Source organism: Apus apus, chromosome 5 (assembly GCF_020740795.1).
Source record: "Apus apus isolate bApuApu2 chromosome 5, bApuApu2.pri.cur, whole genome shotgun sequence".
Classification (NCBI taxonomy): Eukaryota; Metazoa; Chordata; class Aves; order Apodiformes; family Apodidae; genus Apus; species Apus apus.
Genome location: NC_067286.1, coordinates 63394824 through 63410817, shown reverse-complemented (window position 1 = coordinate 63410817; position 15994 = coordinate 63394824). Strand labels below are relative to the sequence as shown.

At 58.4% G+C, this 15994-nt stretch overlaps 1 protein-coding gene across 1 annotated transcript; it reads left to right on the top strand.

Annotated features, from left to right (window-relative positions):
* The first annotated feature begins 10344 nt into the window (after nt 1-10344).
* Nucleotides 10345-14290, top strand: PTGDR (prostaglandin D2 receptor). Its single transcript, XM_051621176.1, is given in 3 exon segments — nt 10345-11171; nt 11173-11257; nt 13646-14290. Coding segments are annotated over 3 exon segments (1089 nt in total). The 5' UTR covers nt 10345-10434; the 3' UTR covers nt 13913-14290.
* The last annotated feature ends 1704 nt before the right edge of the window (nt 14291-15994 follow it).

Genomic DNA, 15994 nt, shown 5'->3' with positions numbered 1-15994 from the left:
CGGATCCCGCTCTCTGGAGCCGGGCAGGAATGTGACTCCTTATCCACAGGGGACTGGAGGGGGGCGGAAAACTGAAAGGGCCAAAATCTGTCGTGCAGCTCAAGCAAGTCTGGAGGGGTCAAGACTTCGAGGACGGGCAGCTGGGGGGAGGGTTCCCTGGCTTGGATTTGGGATGTCGGGGACCTGCAGCGGTGGAGGAGGGGGCAGCCCCCAATCCAGGCAGCTGGGGTCACTGAGTGCTCCTGGAAATCCAGGCTGGGAGCAGCCGAAAGCTCCACTGCCATCTTCCTGGAGTGTTTCCCTGGCCCCAGGCCAGCGTACGTATCTCATCTGTCCCAAAAACCACCCGCATGGCCAAGGAATGCCAGATAACAAGGAGAGAAGTGTCAAACCCCGGAGGCTGGCGAGAGAAATAAGTCAGGGACGCATTCGTGGCATTCCCGGCAGGAATCCTTGGAAACAGCTGGATGCTCTCCGCCTTGCCCGTGTTGCAGTGACAGGGATTTGTCATTGTGGCTCCTGTCCCCTCCATCCTGGGCAGAGCATGAGCTGCTGGGCATCCTGGAAAGCAGCTCCCAGCGGTGCTGGGGATGAGCTGGTTTGGAAGCCTGGTTGTCCTGGCAAGTGGGATTGGAGGGGCCATATCCGGAGAAGTTTCCGCTCCCCTCGGCTGCCGTCGGCTCCAAGCCTTGGAGGGAGACTCCTTGCCTGGCCACGGAAAACCATTAGGGCTCTGAGCAGGGCTCAGGCCAGCTGGACACCATCCGCAGCCTTCGAGGAGTTCCCTGTGCCAAAAGAATAAAAAGAGGAAAAAAAAAAAAAAAGAGTGGATTTTCTTTAAAATTCAAACACCCCCGGGGCTCTCCAGGGAAAATCAGGCACAGCGAAGGAACCAGCAGCCCCTCTGCACCTCCCAGCCCTGCAAGCAGGGACAAACCCAGCCTTGTCTCCCATGCCCCCTCATGAAGCCAAGTGTCTGTCCCAAGGGTGGGACCCTGGCTTGAATGTCTCTTGCTTGGGGAAGGGTGGCATTTGGTGGCAGCTGGGAGGTGGCAATGGGCTGAGGGGGCAGGAGAGGAGGGAGAAAGAGGGTCTGAGGACCCTCTGGCATGTGGAAGACACAGCTCCCAGTCTTCTTGCACCAGCTTTAACCAGTTTTTACCACCCCCTTGGCAAAACCAGCACTGGTCAGGACAAAAAGCAGCAGCTGGGAAGGGCTGGAGTTGTGCCCTGGTACCAGGAGCAGAGTCCACCTGGCATGAGCATCCCTGGGATTTAAGAGTGACTGGGAGCCTCACCGGGCATGAGGATGGGGATGGGTTTGAGAATGGGGATAGGAATGGGGATGGGGACAAGGATAGAGATGGGGACAGGAAAGGGAACAGGGATGGAGATGGGGATGGGCATGGAAATGGGCTCGGGGGCAGGGACAGGGTTGGGGACTGGGATGGGGCTGAGGATGGGGACGGGAATAAGTATGGGGATGGGGATGAAAACGGGGATAGGAATGGTGATGAGAATGAGGAAGGAGATAGGGAGGAGGATGAGGAAAAGGATGGGGAGAGGCACAACACTATGGATGAAGATGGGGATGGGGCCAGGCTATGCTTGCTCACACCATGTGCCAGGAAAGGAGGCTCCTTGGGCACTGATCCCTCTAATCACTTCCATGTGCCTCAGCAGAGCCCTTGGCTGCGGGAGGTTAGTTTTCCTCATAGCTTGGGCATTAAAAAAAACAAACCCAATAGGCATTTACTTGGTGGTGTTTTGTGCAGAAACAGATGTGCTGCAGTTGGAGGAGGTGGAGGATGCTCTGCATGACAGGGCTGGGGAAGGCTCCTGCCAGATCCAGGAGCTCCTTCCACCACGGACACTGGCAACTGCCTGTGCTAAACTGGGCAAACCAGGACAAACCACTCCCTGCCCAGAACCCCCCCCCCACACACACACTGTGCCCCTCCAGCTTCCCCTGCTCCTGACAGATATGGCTGGGGGAGGGAGGAGGGATTCCAGCACCCCCTGCCCTGCCGAAAGCCCCAGCTTCCTAGTGAGGAGGAGGAGGGGCAGGCAAATCCTTGGCACGGAGGTAATTTCGGGCAGGAAATCCTGGCAGCCTCTTCCCCAAGGCCTGGCAGCCCTGGGATTGCTGAGCCACTGCTGAGATAAGGGAAGCAGCAGGAAACGTCCATTTCTCCTGGGGAGGATGGGAAAGGAAACGTCATTCCCTGTGACTGGAGAAGGGCTGGGGGCTGCAGCAGAAAGCCAGAGCTGGCTGGATGCTCCAGAGCTGTTGGGATGGCAGACAGGAGCAGGGTTGCTGTGGGGCTGGGGTAAGAGCAGGGCTGGGGTGACCCAATAAGCTGGCAGTGTCCAGGTTAGTGGGTCACCACAATAATGCCCTCGGAGCATTTCTCCTGGATATCAGACACCAGTCCTGCTCAGGGTTGAGCTGTTTGGTAGAAAGGGCAACAAGTTAGGGCCTTAAACATCCTTCTGGTTCTGGTGGGAAAGGGCTCTGGCTGGGAAGGGCTTGTGAACAGCTCAGACCCCTGAATCAGCACACACAAGTTTTTTGGCCTCATGGCTTAAGAACAGGTGGTATCTGTGGAGTTTCTCTTCCCATCCTTAATAATTGGAATCTGCTGGCTGATTTCAGCCAGATCTGATGGCAGCATCTCCGAGGGTCTGTAAAAGCAGAGAGAAGAGACACCCCTTTATCTGCCCCTTCATCTGAGGAGGTGGGCACAGCCTTGGGTTTGAGCTCAACCCTTACAAGCCACCTGAGAATCCACAGCGGGTGCCTGGCCGAGGTGCGGTGGCAGGAACAACCTCTGCGTGGGAGGGAAGAGAAGGAATCTCCGGATGGCCCTACCTCTCCCATGGGATGTTTGGCTGTGTCGAGGTGCCTCTCCTGGTGGCTCTATCCATGGTACCGTAGCTCGGGGCTGGGCTCCCTGCCTTTCCCGCGGCTGTTTCCCTTCCCGGGATCGTCCCGCCGGGCGCTGCCAGCAGGGGAGCCGCGGCACCGGGGCCGGTTCCCAGCAGCACAACACCCGGCACTCGGCACTTCCATTTTTGGGAAGGGTTCTCATTGCCTTCGGTCTCGTCTCTTCGAATCAGCTCATGACTCACCAGCTTCTCTCCCTGGCCCCACTGCTCCCGCTCACAGGGCCACCCTTTCCCCAGTGGGTCTGGACCAGGAGGTCCCCCAGGACTTGCTCAGATGCATCCTCAAGGATGCACGTGTTGCTCAGGAGGGTCTGGAGGCCGCCAGCTCCAAGGAGCAAGAGCACCCACCAGACATACCGTGATCCCAAGCAACCCACAGGGCACCCAGAGATCCCAAACCACCCACTGGACACCCAGAGATCCCAAGCCATCCACCTGCACCCAAGGATCCACCCATCCTGAAGATGATTTCCATTCTCAGGGTCCATCCAACATGCTCCAGCTGCCACCCAGCACAGATCTTTCTGCTCAGGGCATCAAATGTGCTCTGGAAGAGACACTGTTGTTATGGAGAGCTGAGAAGACAGGGTGCTAGAACACTGCTGGGTCCTTATTATGGAAAACCAAGGTTTTTACAGAAAGAGGAAGGTTTCTTGGCCCTGCAGGACTCAGCTGCAGCAGAAATGTGGGAAAGTGCCTCAGCGCATGGAGAGAAGAAATAATTAAGCTGTTACTCTAAAAGGCAAGACAGCAAGTGCTGAGTCCTCCCAGCTGGAAAAGTAGTGGAGCTCAAATCTTCCAACACCACAGGGAGCAGGAGACCTGTGGGATGGCAACGCTGCTCCCCCATGGAAAATCTCCCCGAGGCATCTGGAGCCCCAGCCCAAAGGACGGCTGCGGGTTTGAAAGTGTATTTTAAGACATGAAGGTAAAGAAAAGTTGGTTGTTGGGGTTTGTTGGGTTTTTTTTTTAATCTCCGAGGCTCTCCTTCCTTCCTTCCTCTCTCCAAACATTGCTGCAGAGCTGCTTTTTTTGTCCAGCAGCTGCCGGATGAGCGTGCCGAGCCCTGGGAGCCCCCCGTGCCACCGGGCACGGAGCTGGCCGGGAGCTCTCCTGACACCGACTGATTCCTGTGCACTCTTCCCCCATCATTAGCCACCAGTTCCTTATTTGGTCCTGGGCTCCAGCAAAGTCCCTGGCAAGAGGGGTTTTTGTCTGCCAGGGGGAGCAGCCCAGATGGGTTTGTCCTCCCAAAGAGAAGCCGGGAGCATCCGGTGGGCTGGCAGGGAGGGAGGATGGTAAGAGTAAAGAAAAAAACAGCCCCTTGGTGGGACTGTGCCCTGTGTTCCCAGGGTGGGGTCTTGTGTTTTTCCCTGCAGCACAAAACACCACATGGACAGAATGCTTCTCCCCATCCCCCTGGCAGCAGGGCTGGTCCTACCCCATCCCAGGGCTCAGGCTCCTGACATGCTCCAGGCTGAGCTGATGGAGTTTTCAGGCCCTTCCATGGGTGTTTATATCCTGAATTAAGAGCCCTCTGCAGAATTAGGGTTTATTAGCTGGATGAATTAGGTGTCCCTGGTGTTCCAGGGGAGCTGGCACCATCAGAGCTGGAGTCCAGGCCCTGGTCACCCATTGCTCTTTGCCCAAAAAGCCCTTCCCATGGCTCTAAGAAGTCCAAGGCTCTCCCCAAAACCTCTCTCCAGCTCATCTCTCCTCGCCTGACCTCCCTGGGCCTCCAGCCCTGACCCCTGCAGCACCCGATGCTCCAGGGGTGACTAATCCCAGCAATTAGCCTCGTTCCCTGCATTTATCTCCTTCCTGCCTTTGTCTTTCCCTGACAGCCTCTCCGAGCAAATATGCTTTCAGCCACATTTTCCTGGCTCTGGCTCTACCACCAGCCTTTGTCCTGCACAACCTCTCCCAGCTGGGTGAAGAGGTTGTTTGCCCCTGACACGTGTCCCTTTCATCTGCTGTGACCAAAAAAAATATAAAGCACCCAGCAGCTCCGAGGTCACCCCAGCCCCCGGCAGCGGATGGACCAGCTCGAGCTGGGAGGCAGGAGGATTTGTTCTTTAAATTGAAGACTTCTGTGGGGCAGTTTCACACTGAAAGGGATTTTTAGGGCTGAGTGATCTGGCTAGACAGGGACAGACTGCTGGGGCTAGGCTGGAATTCCCTGGGAAAGAGTGAAACACATGGGCAGCAGATTTGGGAGCTGCCTTCTCCCGTTCCTTGCACATCTGCAGGGGAGCTGCAGGGACCCACTGAGTTTCAGAGGGACATGAGCTCTCACATGAAGGCTTGCCCAACCCCCCATGCCTAAAGCAACAAGCCAGGCTGCTTTAATTTAACTCCTATTTTTTTTCCCCCCTCCTATTTTACATATATTTTTTTTAATTTTTTTTCCACTTCAAGATCCATCTCTCCCTAAACTGAGCTTCAAAACACACCAGGATATTTCACCACAGAGGGATGGGCTGCTCTGCAGTGGATCTAACCCTGCTGAGGGCTGTCTCAAACAATCATGGAATTATTCTGGTTGGAAAAGACCTTTCAGATCATCAAGTCCAGCCATTAACCCAGCACTACCACTAACCCATGTCCCTCAGCACCACATCTACATGGCTTTGAAATCCCTCCAGGGATGGGGACTCCACCCTTACCCTGGGCAGCCTGTGCCTTCTGGGGAAGAAATTCTTCCCAACATCCAATTTAAAGCTTATGTGGCTCACTTTGCTCCTTGGAGCCTTTCACTCCGGTGTGGATCCCTTTTCACCCATGACGTGGGTCCCTTCCCCACAGCAGCCGGGGTGCCCAGGCAGGGGTTGGTCACTGACCTGGACACCCCAAGCAGAGAGGGAACACGGGGCTCAGACACGGATTTCAGGTTTCTCATTGAATACTACAGGGGAGGCTGTGGCCGCAGAAGAACCAGTCGGAGGATGCAGGTCCCAGGGTGATGGGCCTCCGCTCTGTGCCGTGGCGGGGGCAGCCTCTGGGGGGGATAAACCCCGGGGCCGGGGCAAAAGGGCCGGGTCTGTAGGGAGACGGGGACCTGAGTCCCGGAGCAGAGAGACCGGCCGCCGCCTGCTGCCCGCGCCCGGGGCTGCACTCGGGACACCCAGGCACCCTCCCGCCCCCCTCTCTTCCCTCCCTCCCTTCCTTCCTCCATCCATCCCTCCCTTCATTCCTTTTCTCCCAACCCCCTTTCCCTTTCCCATTCTTTGCCTTTCCTTTTTTTTTTTTTTTTTTTCCCTTTCCTTTCCCTTTCCTTTCCCCTCCCGATTCTCCCCAGGGACACATGGGGAGCAGACGCCCTGTGACTCGCTCCTAGCCATTCTAGGAACACCAGGGAGCTCCAGCCACTTTCCTTGCTCGTTCCGGTCATCCCACGCCCCCTCTAACCCCCGCTTCCACCCCCTGCTCCATCTCCCTATCCATCCCCCGCTTCCACCCCCTGCTCCATCCCCCGCTTCCACCCCCTGCTCCATCCCCCCGCTTCCATCCCCTGCCCGGTCTTTCGGGCCTTGTGCAATTTGGGAATCGTTGCTCCACCCCCCCTCCTTGCCCAACACCTTCCCACCTCGGGGCTGCTTTCTCCCCCCCTTCCTTCCCCCCTTTTGGGATACCAGGCAGGATGCAGCCGCGGGATGAGGTGGTCTCCTCCTGGATGCCGGCAGGACCCCGGAATGGGGCAGGAGGAGGTGACCACAGGTCCTGGACCCTCTGCCCCCCACCTGAGCCGGGGGCTCCCGGGGGCTTTCGGCAGGTTTCCCGCCCAGCCAGTGATATTTCCTCCTCCAGCCCAGAGCTGCGATAACACAGCTGGAAACAATCGCAGGGTTTCTCCCGCCTGGATCACCTGATGACTCAGAGCCGTATTCCCAGCTCGGAACAGCCCCTCAAAACTCTCCCCTCTCCCGGGAACACCATCACGGTCAGGATGAGGAGACACGGGGTGGCCCGCTGCCACCTCTGCCCCTATCCACTGGTTTAAATTGGGGTGTTTGGGCATTAAAATCCTCTATGCGTCCTCCCAGCCGACTCAGCATGGCAGGAGGAAAAGCACCGGGATGTCACCGGCTCGGGTGCAGGTGGGTGCTCCCCATCCCTGCACCCTGGTCCCCCCCGATGCCTCCCCAACCTGCTGCTGCACCACTCTTGCCGTGGGATTTGTGAATCCCCTAAATCCTTCTGCCTGGAAAGAATGAAAGGCTGGAAGCCTGGCGAGTGTTTAGTCTGAAGAAACCGGAGCTGGGAAAAACATGGGAACAGTCGGAAAGGACACCGGGGTGGGGAGGGTGCTGCTCCCAAGGAAGGGGATGAGTGAGGAAGCACCAGCCAGCGGTGATGGAGCCTTCCCGGCTAGGGAGGGGGTTGGCTCCTCTTCGCAGGACCCTCCCAGCCTTGTTTTCTCGACATGCAAATGTCCAGGACCTGCCAAACCCGCCGCTCCCGACCAGCCGCATCCCTCCAGCCCGCTCTCCGGCACGGCTGCCAAAACCCTCCCCGTCCGAAGGGCTCTAAATTAGGTTATTCACACACCGCTCCAAACACTCCCAAAGCCAGATCTGAGCTGCAGGAAGGCGAGAAAATCACACGCCCCGAGCCGCGGGGCTGACAAAAAGCAGCCGGACGTGGCTTCTCCCGGCAGCAGCAACTCTTTGGGAAAAGCTGGGAAAAGCCGAGCTTGGCACGGGAGGAGCAAGGACCCGCCTGGCGAGGAGAAGCCTTAAAGGGTCAGGAAGAGTTTTGGAAAAAAAAACAAAACCAAACCAAAAGAAAAAAACCACCTCTGAAATTCCTTGCGGATGCTTCAAGTTTTTCCAGCTCCTCGTTTGTCTTGGGTTTTTTGGGTTTGTTTTTTTTTGGTGGCGTTGCTGCTTTTTCTTCCGCTTTGGGTTGTTTTTATTCTGGGGTTTTGGTGGGGGGTTTTCCCCACCTCTCCACCAGGAATGTGACCAGCGAGAAGAGGGTCAGAGATTCGTCATAGGTTGTGATGAGAATTTCTCAAATCCTTCCCTCTCCCCCAAATAGCCGTAATTTATGCAAATGAATAAAGAGAAGAGCTGAAGAGGGATGTGGTGCATCTGGCTGCCCATGTTGCAGTGTCTCCCAGAGGAGATGAAAGAGAGAGATGAGCCTGTGGTTCTGCTCCTTCCTCACACCTACTCTGGTCCCCAGCCTGGCTCGATGGTGCTGGGGCTGGATCCCCCTCGGTGGAGAGGGACAGACACCTGGCTGTGCTCAGTGTCAGACCTTCCAGAGTTGGGACCAGGTGAAAAGCAATCCCCCCCACACCCCGCTGCTGCTCTGCCAGCCAGCCTGCATGGCCAGACCTAGAGATAGTCCCAAGAAGCCTTCTGCACCCCAGGCATCTCCATCACGAGCAGCATTCCCTGCTCCCTTGGGGCTTCCAGCCAGCTGGCGGCATCCAGGGGCACCACCTGTCTTCAAACAGGGATGTAGTTAGTCATGGTTCCTCTTTCTCTCCCCAGGCTGTATTTTGGCCTTCTGGCTTTGTCCAACTAACTGGGCTCTGTCGAGGAAGCCCAGCACTTTGGGCTGTTCTCCATCAGAGCAGACGTGCCCTTGGTGGGGTCATCACACATCCCCGGGACCTGCCGTGCCAGGGACCAGCCTCCCGTAACCCCCGTGGTGCAGAAGGGACAGCAAAGCCCAAGCATTTCACTTGGTGGTGGCTTCTGCGGATGGAAGCAGCTTGCCTGGGTGGGTTTTTGGTTCACGACAACAGGTTTTTCTCTGAGCAAGAAGAAGGAGGAGTGGAGCTGCTCAAACCCCAGCCTCGGGCGAGGACCATCCCTCCCCGGCGTTCGCAGCAGGGCAGTGATTGCTCCAGGGCCGGGTCAGGGTGCTGGGCCAGCTGCACAAGGCAGTGAGTGCGTTTTCCAGACATGGACCGGGAGGATTTCGCTCCGATTGCTTCCCTGGGCAGCCTGAAGTTCTTCCCTGGGCGCCCTGCAAGAAGCAGCGGCCGGGTTCGCGTTCAGCCCTAAGGAGGGCAGCACTTCAACACCGCACGGGTGCCAGTGTCGAGCTGAAAAGAGTTTTATCTTGATTTCTTCCAGAACTCGAGCTGTCACCAGCACAGAGCATCAGCCACAAACCGTCCCTGCCCTCTCTGCTGGAGGAGTCACCAGCTCCCGTCGTGCAGCATGAGAAACACAGTCATTCAGCTTGCCAGGGCTAATGTCCTGTCCCTTAAACAGCCTCCCCACATCTCCTGTCATCTTGATACTGTCCTGTGCTTCGTGTACACTCATCCGGAGTAGCAAAAAGGGGGCTGAAAGCAGACAACCGTGGTTTCGTGCTTATTCATCATCACATGTATCCTGCAAGCTGCGGTGTGCACTATGCAGGGGCACCTCTGTGGCTAGAAAGGTCACTTCTTTTCCTGGAAGAAGCTTTGGGGGCTTCTCCTGAAGTTTATTTCTGGAATAGTGGATCACTGACGTGGGTGTGAAGGGGCTGGGAGCCCACCATGGGGGGGGCTAGGGGGGGCACTGCAGGGCAGCCTGCGGGATGGGGTGCAGGCAGAAATGATGCCTGGCCAGGTTAGAGGCTCTGGTGTGGGATATCTCCTGAGATTTATGGAGGCAGAGGCACCCTATATGGCACACTGCTCCCCGAGGGACTATGGGGTGCTGGGCTTGGCCCCAGCCCTCTACCCTGTGACACACACCCCCCCGCCCTCCCCCAGGGGCTCAGCCCAAGCCCTCTACCCTGTAAACTCGCTGAGAGTTCAGCCCCGACCCCCTTACCTGTAACCCCTCCCCTCAGGGGCTTGGCCCCAACTCCCTCACCCATAACCATCCTTAGAACTCAACTTTAACCCCCCCTTACCCGCAACCCCTCTGAGGGGCTCAGCTCCAGCTTCCTACCCTGTAACCCCCTCTCCAGGGCTCAGCTGTGCTCCCTTTCCCTGCAAGTCCCCCCTAGGGATTCAGACCCCGTCCTCTACTCCGTACCCCCCTCCTCCAAGACCCTCAGCCCCGGCCCCCTCACCCGTAATCTCCCCCTCTACCCCCCCAGGACCCACCCCTGGCCCCCTCACCCGGAACCCAACCCCAGTCCCTTCACCAATACCCCCCCCCCACGGGGACCCACCCCGGTCCCCTCGCCCGGGGTGGGTCCGTCTCCCCTCCCGTCCCTTCCCCCGGGGCTCGCCCTCCTCCCGCAGCCCTCCCGGGGGGACCGGCGGATCCCCCTGCCCGCAGCAGCCCCCCGACGGGGCGGGGAGGGCCGAGGGCGGGAAGGGGCGGCCCCGGGGGCCGCGCCCGGTCGTGCTGCACCGCCTCTCCCCTGCTTCCCTCCCTCCTTCCCTCCCTCTTGCCTCCGCCGCGGGGGCCACCCGCCCCGCCGGGCCAGTCGCCGCCGGCAGCCGCGGCGCAGCCCGGTGAGGTGCGGGACATCCCATCCCATCTCATCCCGCTGCGGTGCATCCCGGTACGGGATATCCCGATGGAGACGGAGGGTTACAGGTGCCGTAGCAGCCGGTACATCGAGAGCGGGCAATCGGCGGTGCCCAGCTCGGTGCTATTCGCCGCCGGGCTACTGGGCAACGTGCTGGCACTGCTGCTGCTGGGTCAGCACCGACGGCGCTCCCGGTCCCCCGGTGGTCGCCCACCGAGGGTCTCCGCTTTCTACGTGCTGGTGAGCGGGCTGGCGGTCACCGACCTGCTGGGCAAGTGTTTGCTCAGCCCCATCGTCCTGGCCGCCTACGCCTACAACCGCAGCCTCAGCGAGCTGGGACCCGGCGGGCGCGGCGAGGGAGAGCCCGGGCTGCTCTGCCAGCTCTTCGCCTTCTTCATGGCCTTCTTCGGGCTGGCCCCCACCTTGCTGCTGCTAGCCATGGCCCTGGAGTGTTGGCTTTCCTTGGGGCACCCTTATTTCTACCGGCGGCACCTCACCCGACGGCTGGGTGCCACGCTGGGGCCGGCGGCGGGGGGGCTCTGCGCCCTGTTCTGCGCCCTGCCCCTGCTGGGTTTCGGGGTGCCCATGCAGTACTGTCCCGGGACCTGGTGCTTCATCCGGATGGCGGGGGGTGGGCCCCGCCAGCTCGGCTTTCCCGTCCTCTACGCCAGCTTGATGGGCCTCTTGGTGTTGGCCATCGGCGCCTGCAACGTGAGCAGCATGAGGCACCTCTACAGCATGGCCCGGAGGCAGCCCCCCCCGCGGGACCCCCGCCGCCGGCCCCGTCGCCCCCCACATGGAGGAGCTCGACCACCTCGTCCTGCTGGGGCTCATGACTGTTCTCTTCACCATCTGCTCCCTGCCGCTCATCGTGAGTAACCCCGACGGACCCCTCCCACCCACCTCCCCCCCAAACTGCCCCCTGCCCCCGGGAGCTCCGGTGGTCACCTTGCTCCCCCTCCCCGAATGCCCATCACCCCATCAGCCCTGGGGGGTTGGTCACTGCATTAATCCCCCTGGAAAATTAACACCCCCTCCCTCTTTCTGCCACCTCCTCTCAAGGAGGTTGGGTTGTTGCTTTGCTTGCCTTGGAATAGTCCCTCACCATGTCCATGGGGGTCAGATCGTTGCCTAAAGCCCCCCCCCCCCCCAGCACCTCCAATTCCAAAGAATTGCTCCCCCCCCCCCATCAGCACCACTCAGTCCCAGGGGGGTCAGGTCATTGTTTTTACCCTTTGGAATAAACCCCAACATGCTTCTGGGGGCCCAGGGCAATACTTTGCCCCCCTCCCCCCCTCTGAATACTCCCCTGCCCCATCTCCAGGGATGCTTAAACCCCCTTGGCATAACCCCCCCATTGCCACCACTTAGTCCCGGGGGGGGGGTCAGGTCATTGCTGTGGCCCCTTGGAACAAACTCTGGCTCTGCTCCTGGAGGTGTCACCCCAGGGGCTCATTGCTTTAGTCCCCTCTAATTGACCCACCACTGCAGCCCCAACCCTGAGGGGTCTGGTTTTTGCTTTAACACCCTTGGAATAACCCCCTCCCCGGCCATCACCCTCCCCTCCCCCTTTCTGGGAGGTTACCCCCTTCCCCCTTGGAATACCCAGCACCACGCCCCTGGAGGTTAACTTATGACTTTAACCTCCATGGAATAAACACCCCCCTCCACCCCAGCATCATTAGATGGTCCCAGAGGTGTCAGGGAGGTTGTGTCATTGCTTTGCCCCCTCTGTGTGTCCCACTCAGTCCCAGAGGTCTGGCTGTTGCTTTAACCCCCACTAAAGTCGGGGGGGGGATGGGGAGGGAGCATTACTTCATTGCTTTAACCCCTCTAGAATAACCCCACAGCACCACCCTGTTCCAGGATTTGGTTCATTGTGTAAACCTCCTGGGAATAATCTCCCTCCCATCACCACCACCCTGTCCTGGGGGGGGGTCAGGTCATTGTGTTTCCACCCCCCCTCCCCAAAATGCCCACCACCACCAGCACCATGTCCCTGCAGGTTACTACTCCTTTGCTTTAACCCCCATGGATTAACCCCCCCATCCCCACCACTCTGTCCTGAGGTGTGTGTGGGGGGGGCAAGTTGTTTTCATTGCCCTCCCCTCTGAGTGTCTCCCAGCCCATCCCAGGGGTCTAGTTATTGCTTTAACCCCACTGGAATATCACCCCCTCCCCCATCATCAGCACCCTGTTCCTCTGGGGGTGCCCAGAGGTGCTGGAGGTGTTGGGGGGGTCAATTTATTCCTTTCTTTAGCCCCCTGAAATAACTTCCCCCGTGCCTATTCCTAGGGGAGCTGGGTCATTGAGTTAGACCCTTCAAGTTAACCCCCCCTTCCCACCACTCCCCAGTCAAGGTGCTGTGTAGATCCAGCTCCCTCTGACCCCCACTGGATTTCCTGACCTGGGGGAAGTACTCCTTGAAATCCTCCCCTTTCCTCTCCAGTGACAGGGGGGGTCCCACTAGTGGGGAAGGAGGATGGGAGACCCCCAGCATGATAGAGCCTTTATTGCTCCCCCCAAACCCCGAGTACCCCATGTCACAGGGCAACACTTTGCTGTCACCTCTTGTGAGCAGAACTGGTGGCTATAGCAGAAGATATCCCAAAACTGGGGGGATGGGGCTCAGGTGCTGCCACTGCCCTAGGTGACACCTTCCACCTCCACTCCCTGTCCCCTCTGTCACCCTCTGGAGCCGTATCGTGACACACCAGCCACCAGCACGTCTGGGCTCATACTGGTTTTGTGACCACCCTAGTGCAAAGCTCCTCTACCAAGCAGGGCTCCAACGTGGACCTGGAGGTGGAGGAAGGACTTTGGCCCAGCCAGGGCCACCAAGTTACCCAACAGATGCCTGGTCTAATACCCATCATGGGGGTGTGGGAGCCACGCAACTGGGGTGCAGAGCAGCACCCACCACTGCAGCCAGCCGAGACTGGATGCTCCCATCATCCCTGGGACAACCCCAGTCCCTCAGACCTTTAGGTCTGCCCTCCTGGCCCTGATGGGGACACGGTGCCCTTGTGCCACCACCATCCCTAACCCAATTTTTAGCTTCTACAACCCACGACATGCCTTGATTTGATACATACGGATCTTGGGGAGGGGATCCCAATACTCTCTGCTGCCCCCTTGGGAATTGGTTGTGCTCTCAGCTTTGTCCCTGCTGTGAGATTCCTATTATTTTTTTAATTATTATTTACACACACACCCACACCCCCATTCCCATTTCTTGGTGTGTTTCTGTTTCAAGCAGATCCGGGCCTACCTGGGGGCCTTCGCCGCTGACTTCAACGAGAACGCTGACCTCAGTGCCCTGCGGTTCCTCTCCGTCAACTCCATCGTGGACCCCTGGGTCTTCATCATCTTCCGCACCTCCGTCTTCCGCATGTTCATCCGCAGGGTTTGCCGGAAGCTCAACTCCCGAAAAAGCAGCTTCAAAGGACCCGGCCCTGGAGGGGACAGCCAGTTCTGCCCCCCGGGCTGGTGCAGGACAGACACCCCTCAACGCGGCTTCCCCTGAGCCCTTGGGTCTTGCAGAAGCTGGTGGCTGCTGGTGAGGGTGAGGAACGAGCCTTCGGCCCCACGATCCCGCTCCGGAGCATCCCGGAGCTTCCTGGGGCTGTCACAGGTGGGAATAGTGTCCGGCTCGCAGCGAGGGGTAGGTGAGAAGCATTTCTGCCCCTCTCCCCAGGATGAATTTTGCCCCAAAGAGGAACTTGTAGGGGGGGGGACTCCTGGGTACTTGTGAATATCTCCAAGCAGCAGCACTTTGTGGAGGGGTTGGAGAGCACCCGGCTCCAGGAAAGCAGGAGGGATTTGGCATGTGGCTTCAGGGCAGCGGGGACACAGAGGGAGGAGAGGGGTGAGCGTGTCCCCATGGAATAAAAGTGGTTCAGAGCCCTGCTCCATCTCCTCATCCTGTGCCCGAGCCTTTGCCACACCAAGGGGGTTATCCAGCGCCGGTTTGGGGTGTCCCCAGCCTGAGGGAGGGGGTTGTGAGGGAGCTTTGAGGGGTTTGGACACTCCAAGAACTTGAGCAGCAGCTCATGGCCATGCCAAGGAGCTGGAGGGCAGGCAGGGTCCCTTCCTGGATGCCCATCCTCTCCCCAAGATGCCCATTGTCCTTCAGGATGCCCATTGTCCCTTGGGTTGCCCATCGTCCCTCCATGGCATAACCATCATCCCTCTCTGGGATGCCCATCGTGCCTCCCCAGAATGCCCATCATCCCTTGGAATGCCCGTCATCCCTCCCTGGGATGCCCATCCTCCCCCCCCCAGGGCACCCATTGTCCCTCAGGGTGTCCATCACCCTTCCCCGGGATGCCCATTGTCCCTTGGGATGCCCACCCTCCCTCCCCTAACCTGGGATTCCCCGGGCTGGGCCGTGTTTTCCCTGCCATGGCTTGCTCTTCTCTGGAAAATTGATTCCTCCAGGCACTAAGGTTGCATTTGTGTTACTCAGACAGCTACCTGTCCTGCTCTAATGACTTTAATTGGGTATTTATGATGAGCCCGAGCCCTAATAAGAGCAGTAATTGAGAGAAAGCAGAGAGCTGCACAACCTGGCGGTACCAGCACGCAAGTGAGGGATCGTTTTAATGAAAGATCCATTTCCCCTCAACCACACGTATTAACTGGATTTAATATCTGCCTCAAGTGACCATTTAGGCCAAAAAAAAAATAATAATTATGATAACCAAAGTCCCCATCTGCTCAATGTCCTCGGAGGAGACAGGGCAAATACTCCTCTCCCTCTGTTGAGCTAAGCCTTGGGAGGTGTAGTCATGTCCCTGCCAGTTCTCACATGGTATTTGCTCTTGGTGTTGAATGGATCCTGGTTTTGAAGGGGGAAACTCACACTAATCTATCTTGGAGGTGACCTGGTTGGGTTGGTTCTGGCTGTTTGACCCACCAGGCTCTCCTGGCTGGAGGAAAGGGGCAGACCTGTATCTGGGGATGTGCCTGGGGGACCTACCAGCTCCCTGCTCAGTGCCTCTCGTCGGGGTGTTGTGAGGAGAAAGTTGGAGGAGATGAGGGTTGGTCTGAGGGTTGGTCGGCATCTCGGTTTCATGTTACTGATGTGTTATTGACTTGGAGATGGCTCACGTGGGACTGCAGAGTCAACAGCACCTGTGGCTTTCACCAGACCTGTTTCACGGCGGCAGGATGAAGGCCAGGTGAGATAACAGCTCTGCCAAGCCTTGCTGTTGTCCTCCCTGGGCAGGGATCTCCTCCACTGTCTGGATCCACACACTGTGCTCGGATGGATGGACCAGGTATCACCAGGCTAGGAGCATTCAGTGACGTGGGCTGCAGGTGCTTGGTGTGTGCCCAGGCTGGGACAGGCCACCATCTGCCCAGAGGCTGTGGCTGCCCCATCCCTGGCAGTGTTGATGGGCAGGTTGGATGGGGCTTGGAGCAGCCTGGGCTGGTGGGAGGTGTCCCTGCCCATGCAGGGGGTTGGAACTGGATGGTCTTGAAAGTGCCTTTGAACCCAAACCGTTCTATGATTATCTATGATTCTGTGACCCCCCAGCAAGGATCTGCTCCTGGAGACCCACCCAAGAGATGTCCCTGCCTGACAATATTTGTCTTTAGAGCC